This window comes from Perissodus microlepis, chromosome 5 (genome assembly GCF_051167445.1).
Source record: "Perissodus microlepis isolate ML-2025 ecotype Zambia chromosome 5, ASM5116744v1, whole genome shotgun sequence".
NCBI classification, from domain to species: Eukaryota; Metazoa; Chordata; class Actinopteri; order Cichliformes; family Cichlidae; genus Perissodus; species Perissodus microlepis.
Genome location: NC_140465.1, coordinates 14707226 through 14734944, shown reverse-complemented (window position 1 = coordinate 14734944; position 27719 = coordinate 14707226). Strand labels below are relative to the sequence as shown.

At 44.2% G+C, this 27719-nt stretch overlaps 1 protein-coding gene across 4 annotated transcripts in view; it reads left to right on the top strand.

Moving 5' to 3' along the window:
- foxp4 (forkhead box P4) overlaps positions 1 to 27719 on the top strand; it is a 91454-nt gene that overhangs the window by 40283 nt on the left and 23452 nt on the right. For 3 of the 4 annotated variants that reach the window (XM_084928087.1, XM_084928083.1, XM_084928086.1), the window contains exons 3-6: positions 9032 to 9121; positions 19527 to 19649; positions 23796 to 23924; positions 27450 to 27588. In XM_084928087.1, coding sequence (XP_084784213.1) covers positions 9032 to 9121; positions 19527 to 19649; positions 23796 to 23924; positions 27450 to 27588 — 481 coding nt within the window. The remainder of the gene's footprint in view (positions 1 to 9031; positions 9122 to 19526; positions 19650 to 23795; positions 23925 to 27449; positions 27589 to 27719) is intronic. The other variant, XM_084928085.1, reaches the window with a different exon arrangement.

Below are 27719 nucleotides of genomic sequence, written 5' to 3'. Positions count from 1 at the left end.
TATCGGGGCGATCGTGGCTCAAGAGTTGGGAGTTCGCCTTGTAATCGGAAGGTTGCCGGTTCGAGCCCCGGTTTGGACAGTCTCGGTCGTTGTGTCCTTGGGCAAGACACCCATTGCCTACTGGTGGTGGTCAGAGGTCCGGCAGCCTCGCCTCTGTCAGTGCGCCCAGGGTGGCTGTGGCTATAATATAGCTTTCCATCACCAGTGTGTGAATGGGTGGATGACTGCATTTGTAAAGCGCTTTGGGGTCCTTAGGGACTAGTAAAGCGCTATACAAATAAAGGGCATTTACCATTTCCTATCCCGGTCCAAGTGCCCGGTCTGTGCTGTTACTTCTTACTACTTAAATCTACAGAACTAGATGGACACTGAGAGGGGAACAAGAGGAAAGTAAAGACAAAATGTGCAACGCTTGCAAGGCTGCCGGGCAAGCAGTTACCCTGGAAACAGTTGAGAGCCCAGGATGCACACAATGAACACACACATATACACACTACACACACAAAAGCTGCAGAGGCCTAAAGTGTTGCTAATTAGCTAGTCTGTGCTGCTCCTTTGTGTGAGCCATTTTAAAGGAGAGATTAGAGTCAACAGGGAGGACGAGAGGAATGTAGCTCTTCTCTTTCCCTTTTTTTTTTTGCCTTCTTCTTGAGCTCTGGAACCGTGCACGGCACCCTCCTTTCACCTGATAGAAAGAATGCCTTTGTTGTCTAGCTAGTTAAGTTTTCCATAACTGAAACACATGACAAATAGCCATAGTTGTAAGTGTTGCAAGTGAAAAGTATAAAAATTGTGTAATCTAGTAAAAAGTAATATGTTAAGCAGGGAAAGGGATTAAAGAAGATGTTTTGTGAATGATGAAGACTAAAGAAAGCCATAAAAACTGCCATGAGCAGACTTTTCATGCTGAAATTTCCTTTTCTTTCTGGCTGGCTTCTGGTTTTGTATTATTTTAACCTAAAAATGTGCCTCACTACATCTCTTACTAAATCACACAGTCTAGCGTGCACACATAGTTCCCCATTTCCCCTTTTTTAAGAGCACACCCCAACCCTGCTCCTCATTTGGGGAAGTTAAAGATTTTGTGCTTGTTTAGTTAAACTTATTGTACAGCAGCCAGCCTTTGTTGTACTGCCCACTTCCGCTCTGTGTGTGTGTGTGTGTGTGTGTGTGTGTGTGTGTGTGTGTGTGTGTGTGTGTGTGTGTGTGTGTGTGGTAAGGGTGGGTGTTAGGGTGTGTCTATCTCCATCTCTACAGCCACAACCAGGTGTAAAAACCCTCTGAACCAAAAACATGAAAGCGTTTTATTTCCATCGAAGCGGGCAGGCGGGCTAATGCTTTTACAGGCCACTGACTAGGACTGCGCTTTTCTGTTTAACCAATAGACTTCTGAGTGTGCGCATTTCTCTTTGTGTGTACGTGTTTGTGCATGCATGTGCACATGGCAGACAGTCTTTGTTTGTGTATGTATGTATGTGTTTTTCCTCTGTCTCGCGCGCTGGGTCTTGGCAGTGTCTTGCATGTGTTATTAGTTTGCTTTTTTTTCCCCCCACGTTTTTTTTTTTTTGTCGGTTATTAATAATAAGAGTTAAACGGTTTCCATATGTGAGGCCTGGTTGCCAGGCTAGTGCTATCCTCATCATGGTTTGGGCAGGAGAAATGGCTGAAACGTCACCCAGCTAAGACCTGCACCTATGTGGCCTTATCTTCCCAGGAGCATGACCCGAATACTAAACTGTCCTACCTTATACGAGATGAGTGCTAAATATTATAAGCGTGTGTGTGTGTGTTTTCCTCTATGGGTTGGGTCTGTCTGGAGCGAGACCTTCCTCTCCTGCCAAACGAGCTGTGTTGAAAACCGCAGGGAAACTGCATATGTGTATATAATATATGACGTGTATTTGTGTGTGAGTGTGCGCACGCGCGTGTGTGTGTGTGTGTGTGTGTGTGTAAGGAAACTGCTGTAGAGCTATTTGCCATCAATTAGCCGCCTGGACTGAGCTGAGGCCTACAGTACAGAGGGAGCTGCTTTTATATTCCCTAGGAAGGGAGTTCCTCTTTCTTTCTGTCCCTCCTCACCTCATCATTATCTTTAATTGTCTATTTCTCCGTGCCCTTTTCCCTTCACTTAACAGAAAATAGCCGAAAAGCTCTCGTGTTGGATTTAAGATGTGTGTATATGATGATGAATTGTGTCATGATATAAAACAGTTCTGGGTATTCGTTCAGCTCTTTTTTTATGACCATGGGTATACCCCCGTGAATCAATAGAAACATTAGATGAGTGTCGGGACATAGTTGAAGGGGAGAGGTTTTCTCGTTTCACAAAACAGTTTTGAACTGAAGAGAACCATCTGGAAGTCGGCAGGGTCCCCGGAGTTTAGAACAGGTCCCTTCTGTGAAAAATAGTATGTGAAAAAAAAAAATCTAAAATCAGCCAGGGTTTTCAAACACTACGACGTATTTTGAAGTTCTTTTGGAGTTTGTGAGTTTTTATAGCATTGGCTCTTGAATACGGTCTTTCCTCTCTTTAATGGTCAGTCTGGGGCCCAGAGAAGCTTGCTTCAGCCATTTTAAAAACCTCAGCACTCAAACGGTGCCTTTATATTGCGGAAACATTACATTAAATAGCTGAACGGGCCTGCCGCTGGCCGGTGGTTCCGAAGGTGTCCCAGATAGTTTAGACTGAGGCATTCGGTGTTGCTTAAGCTCCGCTAAATTGGTGGACAACTGGTCTGAAATCCACGTTTGAGGGAGCGAAAACAAATGACAGGAAAGCTGGTGAAGGGGAGGGCGGAAAGACCTGATTAATACCAGAAAAAGAGAAGGCGTGCACGATGAGGAGTCAGAGGAAAGGGTTGAAGGCTTGGCAGAGGGTAGTTTATTTGTAACCCACCGTGAAATTGACAGGCTTTAGAAGGCTTTGGTTCAAGCTGCAAATTCCTTCTGCATATATGTTTACCCCGTGGAAACCCCTGATCTGTCTTAAATATACTCGCCGTTCCCTGTTTCCTTTGTCGCATTGTTGTACGTACGCTAAATCAATAAGGTCATGACTGGCATGGTGAATAACACTACCAAAAACTCCTTTATTTTCTCCGCGATGATTCCTTCTGTAGACACCGCCGTCGCAGTGGCTCAGCAGACTTTTTTTCCTCCTTTCTGTGCTACAAAGGAGCCTATATTTGTGTCCTTGCAAAATCCTGCAAAATTCCCATTAAATTTAATGTCTGCTGGAAAAAATGAGCATCAGTGAAATCAGCTGCTGTAATGTTTGGTTGGAATAAAAACTTCCTGACTGCAGCCTTGATGACGACAGCTCCATAAAAGCTCTTTACCAATATAAAACTGTGCAAGATGGTTAATACATATCTGTTACAACAACTTTTAAATACTTTACACGAGAATGCCGTTCATTCAGTCGTCACTATAGCCGTCTTTTGTCTGTCAGTCAAAGGCGGAAGGCGAGGGTCCCCTCTTAAGCCCAACAGCTGCATTCACAAGACTTTGCTTCCATTGGAAGACCCGGACGATCTATTTTAGGCCTGCGCCTAACCCGTACCTGCTGTCAGAATTTGCTGTTGTGAAGAAGCGTATGGATAACAGATTTCTAGAGATGAGAGGCCAGGGGTTCAGAAAGACAGAATACTTGGAGGAGTGCCAAGCAAATATTTGTGTGCATTATATGGAGAGGTGGAGTGAAGGTGGGAGACAGATCAGGTGATGTAGACGGAGAGAAATAAAGTGATCTGGGAAAGCAATCTGGTTTATGTGGTTACTGACAGTGATGCATTTGATACATGAGATTTCACTGTGGCTGTAACCAAGCCCTCACTCATATATGCCCCAAAGTCATAGAGCAATCTCACTAACTGTCACCTCTTCAGGAATCTCACTTTGTGTACAGTGTGTGTGTGTAAATACTGGGCCTAGCTCTGTAGGCAGGTGAGCTGATACTATACTGTGTATCATCATCCTTTTAACAAATTTACATGCTTTGTAGATTGTATTACATCTGTTCAGTCTTGTTTCATCTTCTCTCTGATCATGATTCCCTCTGAGTAGCAAGAGAAAGAGAAGGAATCAAAGATAAGAGAGATTAGAGCCAGGAAAACTAGTGGAGTAGCACAGAACGAGCCAAAGAAAAAGAGGGAGTAAATTAAAGTCGAGGGGGGATTTTAGTGGAGTTTGAGGGTGTTTTTGGTGCCAAAGTGAGGAGAAGCAGCGCACATGGATACAAGGGATCACTGGATGACCCAGGAGGATGGCAGCATCCACACAGCTTTAGCTTGGCTTTCAGCTTCAATAACAGCCCTCCAGAAAGGAGATAGCGAGAGAGAGGGAAGAGTTGGGGGGGGGATCCACTTCTTTCTGAACCCAGCCTCTCCTGCTGATCCAAAATCAGAAGGCATGCAGACCTTAGAGAAGCAGCAGGGTGTGACATGCTCTTTTCTGCATCTTCACCCTGAATCTATCTGCCCGTGTCTCCATCTATTGCTCTTTCCCGGAGAAGGGAGCGGATAGAGCATTAGAGACGAGGTGCATTACGAGCCACCATTCCCAGGCTGTTGAGCTAGTAGGGGCGGACTGGGGATATTTGTTTGGTGTTGAAGTTATCTACTGCCTCAGACGCTGCACAGACATGTGAATCACCAGCTGCTAGAGCCTAGTTTAGCTCCCTTGTCACTAAATGCAACAATAAGCTTTTCCCTCGCGCTCACTTGTGCTCCTTTTCTTTGTACACTCTTCTTCTTGGTCTAAGAGCAAAGAAATCTGATACCACCTGCCTCCCCCTTGCCCTTCCTAACTCCCTCGCCTCCTCCTCCTCCTCCTCCTCCTTCTCCCCCAAGGACAGCCCACTGTCTGCCCCGGGGGCTGTTTATCTATGGGGGGACGCGGGGAGGAGAGGGTAAAAGGGGGACGATTTTGTTTCGTTTCGGCCGTCAACAATGGACCTCAGTCAGTGCTGACGGATTACTCCAACATATGGTACCCACCTGTCTCTTTCTCTCTCGCCCTCCCCTGCGTCTGCCCCCCCCCCACCCTTTTCCCTTCACTGTGTCTCTCTGTTTAGATTTCTTTGCTTATTCCTGCGTTCTCTTTCTCTCTGTCACCCAAACACACTGGGTGGATTAGAGGCCAGATTCATCACACACACAGAGACCTGTTTGCTTTAGCAACCTGAGCCAAGCACGGGTGCGCACATACAGACACACACAGGTCTACTTTAGGAGGCTCGGATTTGCTACATGTTTGTTGAGACCTTCTAGTTCGCATCTGACATTTAATTTGTGACATCCCAGCTGTTGTAGGTGAAGAAGAAGCTATTTTCAGACATACAGATGTGCACATGTTCATAAAGATACCTGCAGCAAAAAAATGACCATTCTCGTCTCTTTTCTTCTAGTCGTTTTCAGATTTCAATTAAACGCGTAGTTGTCGGGCATTTTTTGGAAACCTGAGCGAAAGTAGCCGTGTGTGTGTGTATGTGTGTGACCCTGCTGAATTAAAAAATGCACTGTTATTAAAGGCTGTGTCAGAGGCGATGATTTACAGAGGGGAGCGATGACAAGTCATAAGAACTCACACACCAAACTGACATACACACTTGCGCACTCAGTGTGCTCTCGAGCCTCCAAGCTGAGCAGTGACCTCCTCACCCCTCCTTCCCCTTCCTCCTCCTCCTCCCTCCCTCCCTCCCTCCCTCTCTCACTCTAATAAAACCTGTCTGACACCACTGATGTGTGTATATGTGTGTGCGTGCGCGTGTGCGTTTGTGTGTGTGTGAGTGCTCAGCGGCAGCACAAAGACTCTGTTGTTGGGCCTCCCTCTTAGGCCTCCCTCATATTTTCTTTAAAGGTGCAGTGCGCCCCCAAGAATGCCACAGGGGGAGCGGGGGGAGTCTTAGAGGAGCTGGTGTAAGTGTGTGGGTGGGTTAAGGGGGCAGGAGGCATGCTTTGTAATGCTACAGCTCGCCCAGGTCACACAGAGAAAAAGGCAAGGAGTGAGCATAAAGAGTAGAAATGAAAGAGAAGGGTCAGAGAAGAGAAGTGCTTCTTGACAAAGTAGACCTGAGAGGCTTTGGCTGCGGTTGCTGGTGGCATTTGTGTGCGTGCGCACTAAGCCTGCGGCCCTCTTTCTAGTGTTGTTCAAAGTTGAAAGTTCAAGGTTCCGTTTATTCATCCACAAGGTAATGGGAATTACAGTGTGAGTAAAACCTCACAATATAAGCCATACATGTGGTGGAAGCAAGGAGTGACAATTACATATGGTGCCAATAGTACTAAAGACAAGCTTCCAAGTGACAATACACAAGAAGAGGAGGAGGTTTGTTTTTTTTAAACTTACTAAGGTCATTATTTTCTAAATCCTAACATCTCGATTTGTGTTGTCACTCTTAAACCGCAATCTTTGTAACGGAAGAATGAAGTAATGTTTACATAATCAGCTACTTTTTGAGCTTCCTATCCAAACTTATGGTTAGTTGCTGTACTGAGCAACATGAGGAAAAATACAGGAAATTTATGATTGACTGCCTTTTAGTGAGTTCAGGCACCCGAGGGAGAGGAAACAATTTAATAATATTGTTCAGTGAGTTTCAGTGGAATAGCAGCATGGTATTATGGTCATCTTTTGTTATGGTTTAAGTTTAAATAAATGTTACCAAGATTGTTGTAATTAAAAACAGACAGCTTTAGACATTAGGAAAGGCTGAAAGGTTTTGTAGGATGTTGACAATATAGAATAGATTCTGTAAATATCAATAATGAAAAAATACCCAACCCTAAGCTGCCTTGTATTACCATCTGTTCTAGTCGGTAAACATTTTTCGTATTTATGGTGTATACAGATGCCCTAATGGTAGCTAGCTGGGAATGTTTTCCTCTTTGCTGTCCAGCAGAACTTGCAGATTATTTATACGTATATAAATATCTGCATTTTTAACTTAATTCTTGTGTCTCAGACACTCACACATGCATGGATGCAGGCACACGAGAGGAGACAGGCATCACCTCTGCTTGGTTGTAGCGTTTATGAAAGCCATAAATGGCTCTTTAATATAGTGGTAATCAGGGTGGTAATTTGGGTGGAATTGTCCCTTATTGTTGCCAGACATGCCTCCCCAGCTCCTGCCAACATACAGCCATATGCACACACATACACACACACACACACACAGACAAACACACATACTCACTCCTGGGCAGACAGGGTGTTCAAGGAGTAATTCACACCACATGCCAACAAACTGGGCGGTTGTGTTTTTTTTGGTGTGTCTATGTGTGTGTATGAGTGTGTGTGTCTGTGCTGCTTAAAAGCTGAGGTCAAACCAGTAAATGGGAGGGGGGTTCCCAAGATTTTTGTCAAAGTGTTAAAATTCGTGTGTGCGTGTGTGTGTGTGTATACAGGCACGTCCTCAGCCGTGTCCGTGTGTGCGTTTTAATTGCGGTCTCAGCAAAAGTAGCAAGTGTGCTCGATACAGATGGTTTTCATCACTCTGACTGCACAGAGAACTTCTCTTTCTTTTCAGCCTCGGTTTAATCTCTCCTCTCTGCTTTTGTAATTAAACGTTGCCTAATGCACCCAAGCTTCTAATTCAACAATTCATTAAATAAGCACGAGTGTAAAGTAAGCGTGTGCTGCACCGTTTCACTGTACTGTGTGTTGTGAAATGATGCACTAGATTTCTTGTGCGCTGCAGTTGAGTAAGAGCTTCCAGGGTAAAGAACATCCCTCATTCTGGCCGTTAATTTGTGGCGCGCGCGCACACACACACACACACAGGCACAAACACACATAGGGACTTTCATAAATCAATATTTACTAAGGAACCTTTCCCCTTTGAGTCAGAGGAAGCAAATGTGCATCCTGCTGTCTCCCCTCTCTAACTCTCTGTCATGAGCTCTTGTGCGTGGTTGCGTGTGTGTGTGTGTGTGTGTGGCTCTGTGCGCTTACGGTAAGTGCAAGGCGGCTCTGTTTTGAGATGGGTGTTTTCTTGTTTTGTTTTCTGAGCAGTTCAAACATTCCAACAAAAATGCCTGTTTCCTCAGGGACTGATTTGTCTCGGTGATAGAGAGTTTCGCTCTTTAGCACTGCGACAAATAACACAACAAAGGAAAGAAAAAACATAAAAAAGCCCCAAAACAAATATAATTAATACAGTTAAAGGCGATAAAAGACATCGAGAAAAGGTGCCTTATGTTGAGAGGGCAGGAGAGATGGCTGAGGCAGATTGCAGATTAATCAGTAAAACTCAAGCAGAGTGAAAGAATGGAAACAGCTAGTGAGCAATGGTGACACTGGTTTAGATGGACAGCAGTGGAGGGCAGACACGATAGAAATGGGAAGAGAAGGGAGAGTGAAGAGCTAGGTGGGGGTTAGTCACAGCTTTTCAGGGCATACCAAGCCAAACGGTTCCTTACATCACTCTGACACACACACACACACACACACACACACACACACACACACACACACACACACGCACACACACACACACACACAAAACACCCACCATTCAAAAGACACACATGAAGATGTTGCTGACACACTTCTGCCTCACAGGATGTGGAAAACCCGCTCTACACTTTCCCCTGAGGAGGAGAAAGAAAGTGAACAGAGAGGGGGTAAAAGAAAGGCCATCGGTGAAAAAAAGGGAATGGGCAGAGGAGACGGTCGGAGATTTTTTTTTTTTAAGTCAAGAGGACGTTTTGAATGAGTTGAGAAAGAACTCGGACACACCAACAGATATAAAAACTCAAGCAGGCTGTCAGCCAGGTGGATACCTCAGATTGAGGAAATCAGATTTGGAGAAGAGAGCAGGTACTGAAAGTGTGCACGCTAAGACGCTATGGGTGCATGGTGATATGAAACTGCACACGTTGGGCTTTTTTCTTTTCTTTTTTTTGTAAATGTTAAGCATTACTTTGAAAGTGCGTGACTTTTTCGAGTTGCTTAACACAGAAAATACTGCACTGTACGACTGTGCGTGCACGATAAACATCTGATCATCTCTAATTCTCTCTCGCAGGCCCTCCAGGCAGCCAGACAATTCCTCCTCCAGCAGGCCACTGGACTCAACTCCCCTGGCAGCAACGAGGTCAAACAGAGCCCAGTGCAGGTCAGAGCACACACACACACGCACTCACACACACTAGCACACACATAGTTGCTGCTTTGTCACAATCTGCATGATATTAAGCCTCTGTCAGCCGCAACTTTGTTTTCACCAACTGCCACGTCACCTGCAGTCAATGACATAGGTGCATACTTTTGTTTCCCTTTTTCACTCTCTATCTGTGTGTATCTCTCTCTCGATTTCAGTGTGTGTGTGTGTGTGCGTGATTGTTAGTGAGTGATTGAATGAGGCCTTTGTAGTGATTGGGTAGCGAGTCGGTGTTTTGTTTTTTGTTTTTTTGTCTTTTCAGAGTTGAATTCAGCAGTAAGTGGAGAGAGCGGGGTTAGCTGGAGTGCAGGATCCCTGCTAAAAGACACTTGAGGAGGATATAGATACACACACAGAGTTACAACACATGCTTTATAGCTAGCAGTGTATGTTGATAGATATCACACAAGACATTCCTCTTGGTAATTCTTTTCGGTTATATAATATGCAGGCCGCATGCAAAAGCATGATTTGTAGCTGTGTCGCATATCCATAAAGCGGGATCGTGGGTCTATTAGAGCAGCAAGCAGTCCGGTTATTGCACTGCTCTTCTCATTAGCATGCCACATTATAAACACACGGCCACACCATCACAATATGGGAAACGCAGAAAAGGGGAAGAGAGAGAAAGACAGATGTGAGTCAGAAACGAGCATGAGGTAAGATTTACTGTGTGGTGTCTAAACCCGGTAAGGCACTTTTGGGGGGGGGAAATAGGGCTTACTGATTTATAAAGCAAGGTAATAACACTCTGCATAAAGATCTGCAATTTTCATCTATATATGCAGCAACATTCCTGTTAAAGCATTTTCATTTCAACTCCTAAATATATAGAAAATACATCTAAATGTCAAAGCTTTTCAGCAGCAGCACAGGGATGTTCGGAGCTGTGTGTTTTACTGTGAATAGCAGAATCTTCCGTGGCTGATCAGAAACAGTAATAAGATCACATAAAGCATCATCAACAGAAAGCCCAAAAGTAAAGAATTTGAACTGTCGGCCACGCGGTTTAATTGCCAAGTGACCTCTGAGAAGTGCAAAAAAATGCCACTGAATTAATGACTGCTTATTACTCAAGATGTCAAAAAAAAGAAAAAAAAGATTCCAAAAATGGGATTTTACAGCTTACACTTTAATCAAAACCTGAGTCGCTATTTACTTTGGATAGAACCTGGCAGGTGTAGAAATGAGGTTTTATGACATAAGCAAATAAAATAAATACTGTTTTTTACCATATCTGGGTTTTGAAACTCTTAGTTTCTCCTACTATTTTGACTGTTCATTGCCTGGTCTCTGGCTTGCAGAATGACCTCCGTGGCTTTAATCCAGGCTGGCGGTCAATCCGTGTTGGGCTCAACTTTGCTTTGGAGTTTACTTAAAGGATAGAAATTTAATTAAATGCTACATTACAACTCTTCACTTCCTGGCTCATCTTAAAAGAGAACTAAAAGAGATAGGAGGAGGGGGTGGGGAGGGAGTAAGAGAACGTAAGCATGTAGGGGGAAGTGAAACTGGGAGTTAACACGCAGTGTAATTCTGATGTTAGCCATTGAAGAGTGACGAGAATGTTGACATTCATTTTCACATGAATGGGATAAAGTGCCGGTCGAACGCGCGTTCACTTGACCTGCTTCAAATGCGCATCACTTATAAGAAAGAAGTGTAACCTTCCACTGCCTGCTCCTTCCTCTCTCTCTGTGCCGCCCTGCTCCTCTCCTGACTCTCTCCATCTCTGTCTTGTTTGTCTTGTTTGTTGCTGTGTGGCCTGCCTAACCTCTCTACTCTCCGGGGCATCAATGCTACATCTCTGTTGTCTGAGCTGTCAGCTCACATGGCCCCACACATCCTGCCAACACACACACACACACACAGATACACTTGGATTTACATTTGTGTGTGTGTGTTTGCTCCTGAGTCCTTCCAGACACAAACACAGCAGCACAAAGTATACGCCGGTTGTTGTTCCTGTGTGTTCCTGTGTGTCGCTTCGGCACTGAAGTTGTTTACAATAAATCAGGCTGGTAAGGGTGGCAGGTAGACATCTCTTAATTACTGTAATTTCCAGCTCTATGATCGCCTTTAAATCTCGGCGACTGCGCTCGGTTTCTTTAATTGAAGCAATCATCCATTGGCCACAGAGAGGGTGACGTGAACAGTGGCGTGAGCGAAGGTAGACATTTAATCTGGTCATTTGTAAAGGTGGCAGAAAGCGACTGTGCAGTGGCACGGTGGCTCCACATCAGGCACAAAATGGCCGTCCTCAGGTTGGCTCCTGCTGGGCTCGCTCTCACACATGCAAATGAGCCTGAGCCAATAATGAGATCTTTAGGAGCTCGATAATTAGATTTTTCCCTTCTCTCCGAGGGAGAACCGCAGAGGCAGACAGGGTGAGCGGGAAGACTTCCTTTCGTGTCTTGACTTCTCTGGAGAAGCCTCGGTCTGCGCTTGACAAGCCACCCACCCCCTCTCCCGTACCCACCCACCATATCCTATGCCCCCACGCCTTCCCCATCATATTTCTATTCTTTTCTTTATTTATAATAGAGGGGAGGATCTGAGCAGAGAGCAAAAGAAACTCTCAGATTGTATCTGCCTTTTGATTGGTTGCTCAGAGATGGTCTCTGTGTTTGGCTGGATGTGCGAGATGGTATCAGTGCACTTTCTGTGTGTGTGTGTGTGTGTGTGTGTGCGTGTGTGCGCTCACACGTGTGTGTGTGTCACTGTCATGTCACGTTCAGGAAAAACCCGACAATAGCTCGAATCTCGAGACAAGCAATTGAAGGAGAAATCGATTGTGTGCGACACAATTGCAGCGGCAGTGACTAAAAAGAAGAAAATATTTTAACAATTGATTATTTGTTAGATAGCAGTGTATTAACAACTGGTTCAAGAAATGAACACAAGTGATACTTAATAACGATGGCTGGGAATTGTAGCTCTTTAGATTACAGTCTGACAATTGGACAAATAGATTGGGGAAGTTGTGTTTAGGATCTTGCCACAAAGGCAGCTGGTTCATTTCACACTTTAAATGTGTCTTTGTCGTTGGCGTTGGACATAATTGACCACAGTTACCTTAATTGGGAGCAGCAGAAGTGCTGCTGAGAGAATTGGTGGGCAAAGTTGGCAGACGGTGTTGGAATTAGCGGATTACCCAGCATGATACAATGCGTCCGTGACCTGCCACACCTTCTCTACAATGGACTCACTTGGCAGACACTTACACTCCAGGGTGGGCACGGGCAGAAGCATATGCACCGTTTTGGCAGACACGCGCCTGGCACACTTAGCAAACTGGTACTTGGCATGCACACATACAGATTAACGCACGTGCTTGGCTGTGGCCCATACGTATGTAATTGAATAGCGCGGTGTCCCGTTTTCATGTATTATTGAGGAGCTCGTTTAATTAGGAAAAAAATGAAAAGACTCATTAGAGATATGTTAATTAGCTTGGCTCTCTGCTCTCTGGAGAGGTCTGACACCAGCGCAGTGGGATGAGGAAGAGAAGGAGGCGCACGAGGCGAAAACTGAGTCATGCCGCTCGTCACGTCGGGATTTTTTATGAATGCAGCTACTTTTTTTTTTTTTTTTTAAAAATCTGTTTTAAAATATTAATATCTGCCGTGTTTGTCTTTGTATTGCTAAATGATTTCCTCCACTTGCCTTTTTTAAACTACCACGTATATATTGTTGAAATGTTGAAAACTAAACATAAGGATTGAGGGGTGGGGGGTGTTCGAAGTCTTTTAACTAATCAACAAAAGTACTTGGAAAGATGAGTGTTTTGCCCCCTAGAGTCTGCAGAATTGAAGCAGTTCCTTCTTTCATTCTCTATTATTTCCTTTCAAAGTGTTTTTCCCAAAGCACTTCTTTTGTCCACTCAATGAAAGTGCTTAGTTGGCAGTTTCTCTTATTTGATGTGGAGGGAATTGTGGCTGTGTGTGCACGTATTTGTGTGCAGTTTAGCGTGTGTGTGTGTGTGTTTTGGGGGGTAGTATGGGATCCTGACAGTTTGCGAAGGGTGTATGAGAGGAGGCTGAGCAGCCAGTAGATTGGGCTTGGCTCTGGTCAGAGGGGTGGACAGACAGACGAGAAGGATGGAAAGGAAAGGTTTGGGTCTGGCCACTGAAGTGTGAAACTCTTATTTTGTGATTTGAAACATGAGTGAAATCAGTAATGAAATATGGTCGATAACGGCCTCTCACACTTCCCAATGAAGGGCCCGGAGTGTGTGTGTGTGTCTGTGTGTGTGTTTCTGGAAATGTGTTGTCATTTTTATTCTGGAGCACTGGGGCGTTAGATGGAGGGAGGCAGCGGAGGAGGAGAGGAGGAGAGCTTGGTGGAAGGGGGGGGTGGGGTTTATCCACTTGAACTTACTGGTCTTTCACTGTCCTCTCTCAAGTTTTCTTTTTTTTCTCTCTTTTTCATTTGTCTAGCCCCTGTCAGAGAAAGCTATGTTTTATACGCCTCCACATACAGTACATACTGTTTGTATATGAGTATAAGAGTCAAAGCGTGCATGGCCAGTGAGCACGGGACCAGCTTCAAGAGCCCTTCAATTCTTCCCTTTTTGCTCTAAAAGACCCGTTCTTAATAATTATATTCACACACTTTTTGAACTAAAATATTTTATAGCATTTTACAAGTATGTAAAACACTATTTATTATTTAGTTTAATCCAGAACATTTTGTCCCCAGTTAAAGTCATTTTACTGTTTCTTAACGAGCCGCTTAAACAAATATGTTCATTGTTCATCGAGACAACGACAGAAACGTTACTCAGCAAAAAAAAAAGGTTTGAAATACGGAGCATGTCCATATCATCCCCGGCCTCACCTGGCTTCGCTCATCAGTTTCCTTCAGAATAATGTGGCCCCTAGCCCCACTGCAGATTAGCTGGAGGAGGGGTACTCACCACACACAATGGGGCCCTTTTACTTTCAGCGAAGGCCCTGGCCCCGAGTTCCAAACAACACTCTCAGCACAGTAGGCACTCCTTCTCTCTTCACTCAAATGCTTTTCTCTTCTGCTTCTCTCTTTTCCCCTCTTACCCCTGCAAATCCCCACCCACCCACTCCCCCACCAACCCCAAGCTCTCCTCTCAGTCCTTGGCATGATGAGGACAGACAGGCTGTTTACCTGGAGTGGCTGAAAGATGGAGGGAGCAATAGAGATGATAGCTGGAGAATAAACAAATCCTAAACCAGCAAGAAACGAGAGCGCTCGCATTACACTGTTAAAACCTTTACGTGTAAGGACGCTGCACGGTGCTGAAACACACACAACCAAACGCAGTTGACCGGTGCCAAAAGAAGAAAAAAAAGACAACAATGCTTTGTCATGTGATTTGCAAACTTCTTTGCCACTGTGCAGTCACGTGAGGCAGGCAAGCCCTAAAACACATCATGGAAATATTAAAAAGAAGGCAAGGGGCGGTGTTTATGCAGATACAGACCTGTGTCCATGGAATAATGATTGAAAAACACTTTTTCAAGTAACTCAGAATGAAACATACTGAAACAAAAATAAATATCAACAGAAAAAAAACAACTGTCCATAGGCCTATCTTTAAAGCTGGTTGGACAACAGCACGAGTATAAGAACAGAAATGGAATGCGGCCAATTACAGCTGGACGATGAGCGTTCCCTACAAATCCATTTTCAATCCTGATTACTCGCTAACTTTAGAAACATTCTGCATTCATAGAACTTTTTTAAAAGTCACCTTTTAACAGTGAAAATCCTTGAACTGAAGGTGGTGGGTGACACAGTTAAAAGTTCGGCCCAGACTATAGGGTCCATGAAGCCCGTCTTGCAAGGACAGCCGCCGGTCCCTGAGGTGTGCTGATGCAGACTGAGCGTCTGGGGAGATCTACGCCAAAGCCTCGGGGAGAGTGACACGAGGGAGAACAATGGAGAGGGGGACCAATGGAGGGTTTTTGCAGGATCACCTGAAACTGCACGACTTTTACTTTCTCAAGAGAAACTTTCTCAACCAAAGTCACATTTTCCTTCAGCTTGGGACAAGCTAAACTATATAGAGATGTACTTCTTTCTTTTTAAAGGCGCTTAAAAGTCACAAAGGCCGCTGACAAACTCACCAAGTTGGTAACAATGGCTGCACAGTGTTGGAACCTCAAACAAAAAGTTTGGTTTCTGAAATGATTCGCTATCTTTTTTTATTTGCTTCAGTGAGTTCTATTCTCTCTCATACTCATATTTCTCATATTTCTATTTGCTATTTATGAAGTTTTGTGTGGTTGCGGTCACACAAACCAGATTCCAGAAGCTATACGCACCTGCATCTGTGTGGGTGTGGGTGTATAAGTGTGTTTGTGTGTGTGCATGTCACACACACACACACACACTTTGCGGGGTGAGGTGGTAATGCTCAGTGACAAGGATAAACAGCACTGGGGTTTGCTCCCACCAACAGGCGGGGTGAAGAGGAGGAGGAGAGGAGGTCTGTGTCAGCCTCTCTCTCTTTTCCTCCTGCTCTCTCCTTGTCATTTTTTCAATTATCCTTCTCTCCTGTGTGTCCCCATAGACCCAGAGGCAGGGGCTGCATCATTTAGAGCGAGAGCCTGTTTAGATTCTGATTATAGCCTCCTTTCTTCTCGCCACTCACTGCCATCACTCGCACACTTAGATACATGTTGTGGTTTCACATATTTGAGCCAGCATGAGGTGGAGAACTGTAGAAGTACTTTTATCTCATTGTGAAGCTCCAGGAGGGGGTGTTGTGCTGAGGGCACAGTAATTCTTTTATAAATTGTCAACATGATCTTTTTGTTTCTCTGAATATAAGCAGTTGTGTCACGGCCCAGAAAGACTGCTTTTGTGTATTTCAAAGGTGATCATTCTGGTGCGTAAACATACTTTAGAAATATATATGATGGCTCAGGAGGCTGTGCATTGACCGTATTTATTGCAGTCAGCTGTCTCAGCTGGGAACGTGAAGTCTAAAGTCCAAAGTTCACTTCCAAATTAGCGGCGATGCATTCGTTTACCTAGCATTCTTCTGTGTAAACATAATAGCGAGCTGCACAGAGCCTATTCCCTCTGGCTGCACGCTGGTTTAATATCAGATCGCCATCCTTCGCATCTTCTAAAGGTTTCATCATGGAAAGCGGTGAAAGGCTTTCCTCCTTGTTAGACTGAAAAGTCATCAAGGGAGGAGAGGAGAGAGGGATGGAGCCTCATTGAAATGCAAGTTACATTCTCCTATTTCTCTCTCTTCACTCCTTTGGGACTTTATGCCTTTCTCCCCGTTCTCCTTCCCATCTTTCAGGCGCTCCATTGCTCCCTCTCTTCCTTTGTTAATCAGTTAAACTCCCTCTTCAAACAACCCCTCTAATTACTCCTCCACTCTCTGTAAACGACAGGGCTGTCTCCTGTTTCTCTCCTCTTCGCTCGATCCCCATCTCCCCGGGCTCCCTCTATCCATGGCAAGGGTTGACCTCTGTCAGCCGCTGGCCCTCTCGACAGCGTGCGTCTTGGTGCGTGCGTGCATGCATGTGCGTCTACTAATGACTGATTCTTACATGGAAATGATAGGAGAGACAGCTTAGATTTTTGAAATCGTGGCATTGTTCACTGTCAGACTTTTAAGTGTGTGCGCGTGAGCACGTTCGTGCACACGCGTCGTCGCTGCTTGAAGCTCGAGGCCGCACTTTCCTCTTTAAGCAAACCTCCCCGGTCGTGTTCCTTCCTCACACACATCTCTCATCTCCACCCATTATAATCCACTTCTTTTTTTCATTCCTCTCTATCTTCTTCCATTTCTTGCTTTTGTGGATGGTATCCTTCCTCCTCCACTTTCTCTTCTCGCCCCTCCGCTCACTTCCCCTCAGAATCACCTCTCGCCGACTAATCTGCCGCGCATCTCTCTCTTTTAAATTAACATGCAACGTGAAAAAAAAAATGGACGACAGCGGGAAAAAAAATTAAATGCATTTAATAAATGGCTGACTTCAAATCGCCTGGCTTTTCAGACTCTCCCTATTCACAGTCCAATGAAAGGGGAGAAATCATTCACCAGGAGAGACAAAGCCGAATGAAAATATAATTCTGCATTGTGAGGCGCTTTTGTCCTGGCCCGTCAAATCGCTAATGGCGAGGCTTTTGTTTTGTGGCGGCGCTCTCAGGCTGGCGGTGTCGTATGGCGGTGGCAACGCATGCCCCATAATCACCACGCTTTGTGATATTAGATTATAGGGGCAATTAATGGCGTCAAACCTTAACTACTCAGCATTCAGCCTGCCACACACACGTTCAGCTTTAAACGCATGCACGTTCGCACACACACACACACACACACACTCACACACACCTTCACCCACATTCGCACGCACACATACAGTACAGTATATCTGCACTTGTACACAGGAACGCACATTCGGCTCTGGCGTCAGAACGTCAGCCAACACACAGAAAGGTGCTATATCTCCAGTAATTATTACGCCTGCGACTTGAAAATGTCGATGGCGGTGTGTATAAAATAGAGTGTATGAGTTGTCAGGAAGGAAGAATGGGATGCACAAGAGCAATTAATTACAGCTTTTCATTTGGCAGCTTAGAATGACAAGGCCCAGCGGCGGGGGCAAGCTGGCATGACGCCAAGCGGCACCCATCACCGCCCCCATCTTGCTCGCTGTTCCACCACCTCCCCCATCTCCTTTGCCTATTCCTTTACCAACTGCCACAACACCACCATTTTCCTTGCTCATCCCCCTCTGACTCTGTCTTTTCTTCTTCTTCTTCTCCTCCCTTCCTCTCAGCTCACACACGCACTCGCCCTCACACAACAGCACATTTATATCGCAACACAATCCTCTTCTACTTCCGTAGCCCAGATTCACCTGTGCCCTGCCCTCTTCCTACCCATCCTCCATCCTTTCATCATTGTGTGTGGTTCAAAGTGTCCTTAATTAGGTAAGCCTGGTTTCATAAAGGGATAGACAAAGTCTGGGAACACTGTTAGCACTGAATAGAAGAAAAAGAGCAAGAGGACAGATGGCATGGAAGTGTTGTTTTTTGGTTTGTTTTTTCTTTATGGCCAATCTTGTTTACAAGGTCAAATCAGGTCTATACAAATTTCATGTCTCGCTAACAGCTGACCTGCTGCCACCCTCCATACCTGAACTTAGGTGGTGAGTGGAAAGAGCCTAAGGGTGGGGTGGGGGGGACGATACACACACACATTAGCACACAAATGCATGCACACGCATACAGTTGATCAAGAGATGGATTAATAATTTATATATCAAAAAGTGAAAATCGGGAAATGGGCAATTACTTCATTTTCCTGTGAAATAGCCATAATATGTGAGCAGAGATATTAAAACAGCTCAATACAAACTTTATTATTTATGTGGAGAGAAGGAAGAGGTTGTTATCACTCAGTCTATAACCAGAGAAAAAGAGTTCTCAAACACAACCGCCACCACCCCCACCCCATATAGCCCTCCTCCCACCTCCGTAAATATCTCTTAGTTTCTCATCTATTAGCTGCGCTAATTAACTGTAGTTGTTGCCACAGTGAATAAATGCAAAATTGCTTTGTCAGCAGGATTTTGCCAGAGTGGTTTTTCAGATGTTGTGTCTGCATTTATGCATGTGCATGTTTGTCTCAGTTTCTGATTTTATGTGGTAAGTTTGTCTTCAGTTGTCATCAGATTAGTATCTGCACGTCTCTGTGTACAGTGCATATGCATTAAGAGCTGCTTGCACAACACCATCTACAAAAAATCACCATACCGCTCTCCCTGTAACCCCCCCCTCTCACTTTCACTTTCTTTAGCAGCCTGCAGCGCTATCTCGTGAGATATTCATCTCATCAGATATCCACTTTGTTTTTCCTTTCTTCTTAGCCGGGCTTGACTGTGTAGAAAAGAGAATCGCAGGCAGTCGTAATCATGTGTTTATAAAACCAGATAAGATTTTATTTGTATTTTTTTTTATAAGCCTATTGCATATCTGTCCTTTTATCTTGGGATTTTGCCACAGAAATAGTTTTTAATAGTGGCAGCTTTGTGTAGGAACTTGTCAACAATATGTTTTATAGCATGCCTATTTTTGTCTAATGTTGCCAGCATTTCTTAACAGTATCTGAAAGCAAAGAACAAGAGACAAGATAACTCTCCAGCTTACTCGTCTGCACCGTCATACTGTATAACCTCCTTTCAATGGGGCATTCAGGTGCAGGCACAGTCATGCTTAAAGCTTGCTGCGCTGGCTCTGCCTTTTGACACAAAGCTTAACTTAGCTTAAGTGGCTGACTTATCCTACTTTTGCTTGACAATATCTAGGTGTGTTAATAATTTATAATGTATGTGCTCCCTTGTTCTGTCTTTAGGTCCCGGTGTCTATGGCTATGATGAGTCCACAGATGATCACTCCACAGCAGATGCAACAGATCCTGTCCCCTCCTCAGCTTCAGGCCTTGCTGCAGCAACAGCAGGCTCTCATGCTACAGCAGGTAAGACGCGGATTCTCACACACACACACACACACACACACACACACACACACACACACACACACGCTTTATCTGGACCCAGTCCCAGCCTGACATGTTCGGATGTGTCTGTTTTAGTAGCCGCTGACACACAATGGGTGCGATTGTATCTCATTCAACGCTCTGAGATCTTTAAAGATAAACACACGTCCACATTTCCACTTATACACACATTGTCATTTCAACTGCCTCTTCTTTAGCATTGTTGTTAGGAGACAGGGCACGCTTCCGCCCGCGGGAACACACGAACACACCTATGCACGCACACGCACGTGCTCTTTGGCATCGCCCTGTGAATCATGGTGATTAAGAAGTATGTTGATGCCCGGCAGGTGATAGAGGAGTTGCCATGTCGACACACAAACCAATAAACACTCTTCATCTGCAACACATTTGTCAAATGCTTAGCCACACCAACCCCCATGACCTGCTACCTGCACAGGCAAACGCTCTTAAAGGCTGCAAACATGACCACTAACAGTGCGGGGACAGAGAAGTAATTGCTTAGTAGGGGATATCGAGAAAACACGGCTTGGGCAAAGCCAGAGCAGACAGAAGATTTAATAAGAAGTGGTAGCTTTAGGCGTGTATAAATTGCAGCGGGAAGATCTGACAACATGTATCATAATGGAAATGTGAAATGTGGTGGCTTTCTATAAACAGACATGCAGATGGCTAAGAACCTCTTCACCAGCTCTTTTTTTCCTCTTTTCTTTTCTATAACGAGGAAAAAGGAGGCGGTGGGACAGGGGGTTGATAATGCACACTCACTCACAGCATCAATAATAAAACCACTGAGTTTAACATTGCTCTCCCACTTAATTAACCACAGTATGGACTACGCACTTAGTGTATATCTGCAAATCAGGCACTATTACACACACACACACACACACACACACACACACAGAACAGTCAACCAACATATCACTCACTGGAGCATTAAATTTCATATCCCCATGGCAATAGTACATTGTGTAAGAGTGTGTAAGTAAGTTTTACAGCCCACTGCTACACAGCAGTTGTGTGTTTGCACAGGCACTGACTTGTGGATCTTGCGTGTATGTTTATGTGTGTGTGTGTGTGTGTGTTTTAACCTTTAAGTTTCCTCCAACCTTTTCTTTACTTATGCTACAGTTGTTCTGCTTTTCTTTAGTGCGTGTTCACTAAAGTCAAGGTCATGGTAATAGGCTGGAGAGGTGAGTGCCTCACTTACACATACACTTAATGTACAGAGCCACTGAATCAAATCATTAAAAAGACCTTAATTATCACTTAATTATTCCCTCAACTCACCACTCTCCAGCTAAGTGTGTGTGTTTGTGTGTGTGTGTGTGTGTGTGCGTGTGTGCGTGCGCTTGCATATGCATTTGTCTGTGTGATTATGAGGCGATCAGGGCTAGTGACGCGGAAAAGAGAGATTAAGTCCGCCTAAGGAGCGATAAAAGAGAAGAAAGACAGATGGAAAAGAAAAAAAGAGAGCAGCAAGAAGGAATGAGCCCTGCATTTAAAATAAATTAAGGACAAGAAGGACCATCGTGGTAGCAAGCACAGTAAATTATGCTAAAATGAAGCTACGTCTGGGATAAGATTGAAACTGGAAAATGTAAAACAGCTTTGCACAAAAGGAGCATTACATTTCATAGTGTGTGTGGTGAGGATGGGCAGTGGTGTGTAGTCTGTTCACTGTAGGGTCAGACGGATGAGAGACCGAAGCAACTGCTGTGCTGTGAAGTCATTCTCTGCTGAAAAGCCTCTTTGAACATTTGATGCACCATGAAACAAAGACAAACTGCAGACGGACACATGTACAAGCTGTTCTCAGGAGGATAACCCACACACAGACTAACAAAGACTCACACACACTGTGGCCAGTGTGAGTTTTCCTGTCAGCCTTGCTCTACTCTCAGCAAGATTATAATCTTAATGGAGCTTCCTGGGTAAATTAATGATTACAAACTCAAACAAACAGACAAGCTGTGGCCGGTCAGATCCTCTGTATGTGTAGGGGGGGGGGCTTAGTACTTTACAAAAAAGAATGAAACAAAAGAGTCAGAGTACATGGGAAGTATAGACAGTGAAACGAGTAAAAGCAAACAAATAGAAATGAAAAAGTATGAACAAAAAGCTATCAAACATTTTTTTAAAGGCTTTCACAAAAAGAGGAGCTTTAAGAGGATCTGAATCTTTCCCAACAGAGGTGCGTTTGAGAAAGCAGTTGGATCAGACAGCTACAAAGTGAGTGCGATGTCTGATAGTGCCAATGTGCAAACAGAGCAGGAAATAGTCCTGTGTCGTCCCTCCTGTACGCCCTGCTCAGGCAGCACCCTCACCTAAACCAAATGGAAGATTTCAAGCAAGAAGAGCACGCGATAAACAGACTATCTCCCGTTGTGTGCTACGTTTGTCCAGAGTTAATGCATAAAAACAGCTTAACTGTATCTGAGTTCAGTTGACAGAAAGTTCAGTGGTGTGGGGGCTCCAACATGGGGTGCTGTTCTTTGGTGCAAATGCTGAATGGAGGTTTTGCTCATGTCCCAGCAAAGTTCCATTCATCAAGCTGAGAACAGCTTGCATATGTACAAGCATGTAAACCTTTTTGTATGCCAGCAATTTAAGAAATGACCCACTTACAAAGATAATTTTAAGCTGACAGAACCTAGACTAAACAACTTTTTTTAATAAAGCTGGCACTACAAATAAGAGTCCGAGCCCAACCCATTTCATATTATTTTACAGAGGTTATCCCCAGTAGAGCTGATGGCATTTGGACGACTAGACAGAATAAAAAATATTAAATCTGAAGAAATTTCAGAACAAATGGGATTTCATATCAGAGAATCAAGTAGTGAGGTTTGCTAGGCTCCTAGGACATGTGGGTTGTTGTTGTTTTTTTACCAATCTATTTAGCTGTCTGTGTAGAAATGCTAATGCACATTATGACTTTGAGTAACCTTGCCAGGAGGCAGCATGCCTGTAGAAAAGAGAAGGGGGCAAAGAATGGAGCCTTGAGGGACTCCATAACTCAGTGGGGCCACTGAAGACATTTAAGTTAGCCAGAGTGAAAGAAAACGCTATGTTGTAGAGGTTTGAGACTGGTAAGCTAAATGTCGAGCCTTTGTTTCCTACCAAAGTCTGTAAGTGATGTAAGAGGATACTATGAGTGACTGTATCAAAGGCAGCACACTAAATCTAAAGGTATTAAAGGGGAGCAATCACTTAAATCTGCAGTATGAAGGAGACTGTTAGAAACCTCAGTAGCAATGGATGGACACATTTTAAATAACCACATGTATCCTAAGGGCCATACCTCCTATCTGCATGCAGTCTAAAAACAGGGTATGTAAGATTCGGTGACTCATAACCCTTAGCAGAACAGTGTAGGTATTCACACGAACCTAGCAGGTGTTTTATGACAGCACATCACCAAATAGACTAAGTGCTGCCTCAAAGTATATCAAAGTATATCTGCTTGTGCATTTTTTCTCTGCAGGTTTAGAACAGTCCTGTTCAGTCTTGCAGTGCTGGTGTGTGTGTGTGTGTGTCTTAGTGTGTAAGTAGTGTGTGCCAACTGCCATTTCAGACCTTTAGATTTATTTCTGCACTGCAGTATAATGCATGTCTAGTGCATTATATTTACAATATTCAGGTGTGTTTCTGTTCCATTGCTCTTGTATCTGGTTGCATGGTCAGTCAGTCGGATCTTTCTATAACCGAACTTGAACCCTGTGAATAATCCAGCACCGGCGGTTAGCTTTGACATATACAATTACCTCGCTACACAGCTTTACACACACTAACAGCTCAGTGCAATACTTCAGCGGGCTTTGTCGGGCCTGTGTTTGCTTGTTGCATGTGGTTTGTCAATAAACCACACACCACCACAACAATAAACTGCAGCCTTCGCTGCAAGGAGAGGAATCAAAGCAACTGCATTCCTTGCGACTGCCATTCACGTTAGTGCATTTTGGCGATATTGGGTCATTTCACTGTTGGAAACCTGTAGCATTGTTGAAGCTTTTACAAAGTGTGTTGTGACCGACTTGCTTCACATTTCTCTCCCCACCCATCCACCCACCCCACCTCCCTTTCTGCGTCTGTCTCCAGTTACAGGAGTATTATAAGAAGCAGCAGGAGCAGTTACATCTCCAGCTTCTGACTCAGCAGCAGCAGCAGCAGCAGCAGCAGCAACAACAGCAGCAGCAGCAGCAGGCCGGGAAGCAAGCAGCAAAAGAGGTGAACTTAACCAAGCGCACACTCACTCAGCTCAAGTACACTCTGAAGTACACAAGTACTCTTAAAAGCAGTAAAAGTGGGTGACATGGGAGAAAACCATAAGGGGAAGAAAAAAAGTCACATGGAGGATCTGATGTATAGACTGTAGGACACATATAGCTCTCTCCTTCCTGTTTTCTTTCACTCTCCTTTTCATCCAGTTGTCAACTTCAGAGATGCATGCACATATTTGTCTTCCTTAAGAATTAGTAAATATGGGTTTTCATTCTTTTTTCACATCCGCATGCTATGTTGAGGCAGTAAAGGAGTGCTGTGCTAAGCCAACTGCTACCCTGCCAAAGTATTCATTTGCATGCCTTCTGCTCTAAGACTGAAGAGAAATCTCTCTGTAGGAGGGGTCTGCCACACTTTAATTGTCAATTAACCCCACCAACACTAAGAGTCTGCCTTCATTTCACTCTCTTTCTCTCGCGCTCTGTCTCACACACAGAGATTTGCACAAACACACACACTGTACCGGGTTTAACCACAGCTGTGTTACAGTAGGATAACAGAGGATCAACTGGGATCACATCACGGCAAAACAAAGAGAATCGGAATCGATGAGACACGATTACTGTCATAACCTATGGGTGTGCGTGCGTGCCTATTTGTATTTGACTGTACTGTATGAATGATCATTAGCCAAAAAGCTTCCAAAGATGCCCAGGACAATGCAGGAGGCAGACTTAAGGAGAAGAACCCCACGAGACTTTTCTGAGAAACGCATGAGGAGACACATCCTAGATTTCTCCCCCTCTCCCAGCGGGTAGACCAACCACGGTCAACCAACTCGACCGTGACCAAAGCAAACCAGTTGTGGTTGAGTCGCATGTTGCGATGGTGTCTGAAACGCTTTCCCTTTCTCCCTCCGCTCTGCTGCTGTCCCAGTTTTCAGGTTTGTTGTCCTGTAACAACTAGACAAGTGCCAACACTGGTCATACAGCGACACAGACACGCAGAGAGAGAGAGGAAGACTTGATGTGTCACGGTTCAAAGCACAAACACACGTGTGCACACACACACCTGAGGGACTATGCCTCCCTACAGGGATTCATACAACTCATGTGACTTATGGCCACTTGCGGCAGTCTGTATTTTTCAGGTGCTACAAGGCATCATTCACAACCAAAACGCCAACTGTTTTCCCCTCAATTGTCCTGTAAAATAAGTGCACAGTATTGAGACAGTCACTGTTTTCCATTGTGAGTATCATATTGTTTGGAAGTTTCCAGGTAGCCGTAACAGTTCATATTTCTTCCGGACATATAAAACTAGCCAGGCTGTAAATTTGAGCCGCCTATATATAGAGAAAGGAAGCTTGAAGTGTTTGTGGACTAGTGTATTTGACTGACTTTTTGCCCCTTTCCATCTCCTCTGCAATCCTCTTTTCAATTTCCTCACGGTGGAAATGATGCATTGAAAGAGTGTGTACATACGTATGTGTAAAGCTAGTGTTTTGCACCGGCTGGAGTATTTGGGGACTGGTCAGGAGTCAGCTTAATGAAGTGACTCTGACCATCACTAGACATGCGTACTTTGTGTGTGTCCATCCACAGTGCTAGTGTGCATCTACTGAATGGCCTTTTTTGTGTGTGTGTGCGTGTGTGTGCATGTCAGTGTGACTGGCAGGCTCAGACAGTGTGTGATGTGCTCATAAATCACATTGACAGCCTGTTACTGCGCTAGCTTTGGCCACTCAGCCACAGCTAATGTAAACAGAACGCAGGCGCACACACACGCACACACAATGTGTGTTTTAAAAAAACCATAGCCATATCTCAGGAGAGAATGAGAGACAGAGGAGGGACTGGAAGAAAGAAAATGGACAGACAAGTAGAAAAGGAGGGGCACTGAGGTCAAAAGAGAGCGAAAGAGAGGGAGGAGGCAGTTCAGTCAGGACACTCTGATCTTGATAAACCATTTATTGCAACTAATGAGAACTTGGCAATCCGCTTCAAAGAAACAGACTATGAAAGTATGGCACAGGCTTTGTCGGCACTACAACACCTCTTGTGTATGAGAAAGCTTAGTTGGATGTTTCACAGTTACACTGCAGTTGCAGTACAGTACAACAAACGAGTGCCATCTTTGACAAACTATACAATTATAATGTGAGGAAGGTGTAGCAGAAAATAAGGTGTAGGAAGCTGTGGTCACAAATAATTGAACTACTTATATTTGTGTCTGTAGTTACCAAATAAACAGACATAAACGCACACACACAAAAATCAGACACAATTAGCATCAATACGTTTCTCAGGTCTCCATTTGTTTTTTGATTGGTTATTTTTTTGTTTTTCATAGATTTATTCCCTTAGAATGCAGTACTATGTATTTACATTAATTAATTGGAATCAGTGGCGGATTTTGCTGAACATGCACACAGGGATTTGAAAGATGAAATCATTTCCCTTTCATGCTAAGTGACACATTTGAACACATGAGAACAGCAGCCATTTGTGAAATATGACACCATCTGTGTCTAAACGTCACTTACAAGTGGTGTTTGTCAAGCCGGGCCTCTGATGTTCAGCACATCATATGATACAGTTTCATTGAACCGTTTCATTGAAAGATGTATTTCCTCCTTTTTTTAAATCAGTGTAATCAATGTAAAGGGTAATTGTAACTACTCTCTTATGCTCCCCTGCCCACACGCACACACACATGCATATACTCCCCCATCAGACTCCACACACCACCACCACACTGCTTCTCCCCAGACACCAAGTCTGAAAGGAAATGACCTGTTTGCCCTTCCTGTGAGTTCTTTTCTGTTCAAAGAGGTCCAGACTGCCACTCTTTTTCACACACACTTTCACACACATACATTCTCACACAATGAGGAGTTGTATTTATTTATTTTTTCTCCACTACTTATCTGTGGGAGATAAAGTCCATCTCTCTCAGGGGTTGCAACATAGGTCTGCACCGAACTGGGAGAGGAGGAAAGGGGACATTTATCACCATAACACACACTAACATTATTGCTAAATGACATGCAGTCTCCTGCACTCTCCCCTCAAACATTTCACCCCTTCTCTACATCCTTCACAGCTTGGCATCCCTTATGGGTTACTTGCTTCATGCTTTTGTTTATTCTGTGTGGTGATTTTAAATATCTTATTATCTTACCTGAATGTTGGAATAGGATATGTATACCAAATGAACTCATTTAACTACATTTTTGGCTTTTCAGCATAGTTTAAAAACTCATTTTGAGAGTGATACCTTTACAAATTTGTATTTTTTTTGTTGTAAATTATACTTACAAGCAGATTTTTGTCTAGTAGAGCTCACAGTACATTTACAGTATGACATTGTATAAGGCAATTTGGCTGGCGTGACTTCTTTCCATATGGATCATAAAAAAATTGAGACAACATAAAATAAGAATGAATAAACTTCTTCACCAACTTAGTTACACTGAGCACTGAGTTTCCTAACTGCTTTACCCTCTGCCTTTTATCTTGTGGCTTACAGCAGTTAGGCAGTAAGCAGCTGGCCTTCCAGCAGCAGCTGATCCAGATGCAGCAGCTTCAGCAGCAGCACATCCTCAACCTCCAGAGACAGGGCCTGGTTCCACTGCAGCCCACCACCGCCATGCAGACTCTGCAGCAAGGTATATGCACATGCACACACATTCATGAAAAGAACTGTAACTCTGTAGCACTCCGGTGACACAAACACATCTTAACAAGCGTGTGCACACACATGGGCGTACACACAGGCGGGCCTGTACCCAGTGCTGCC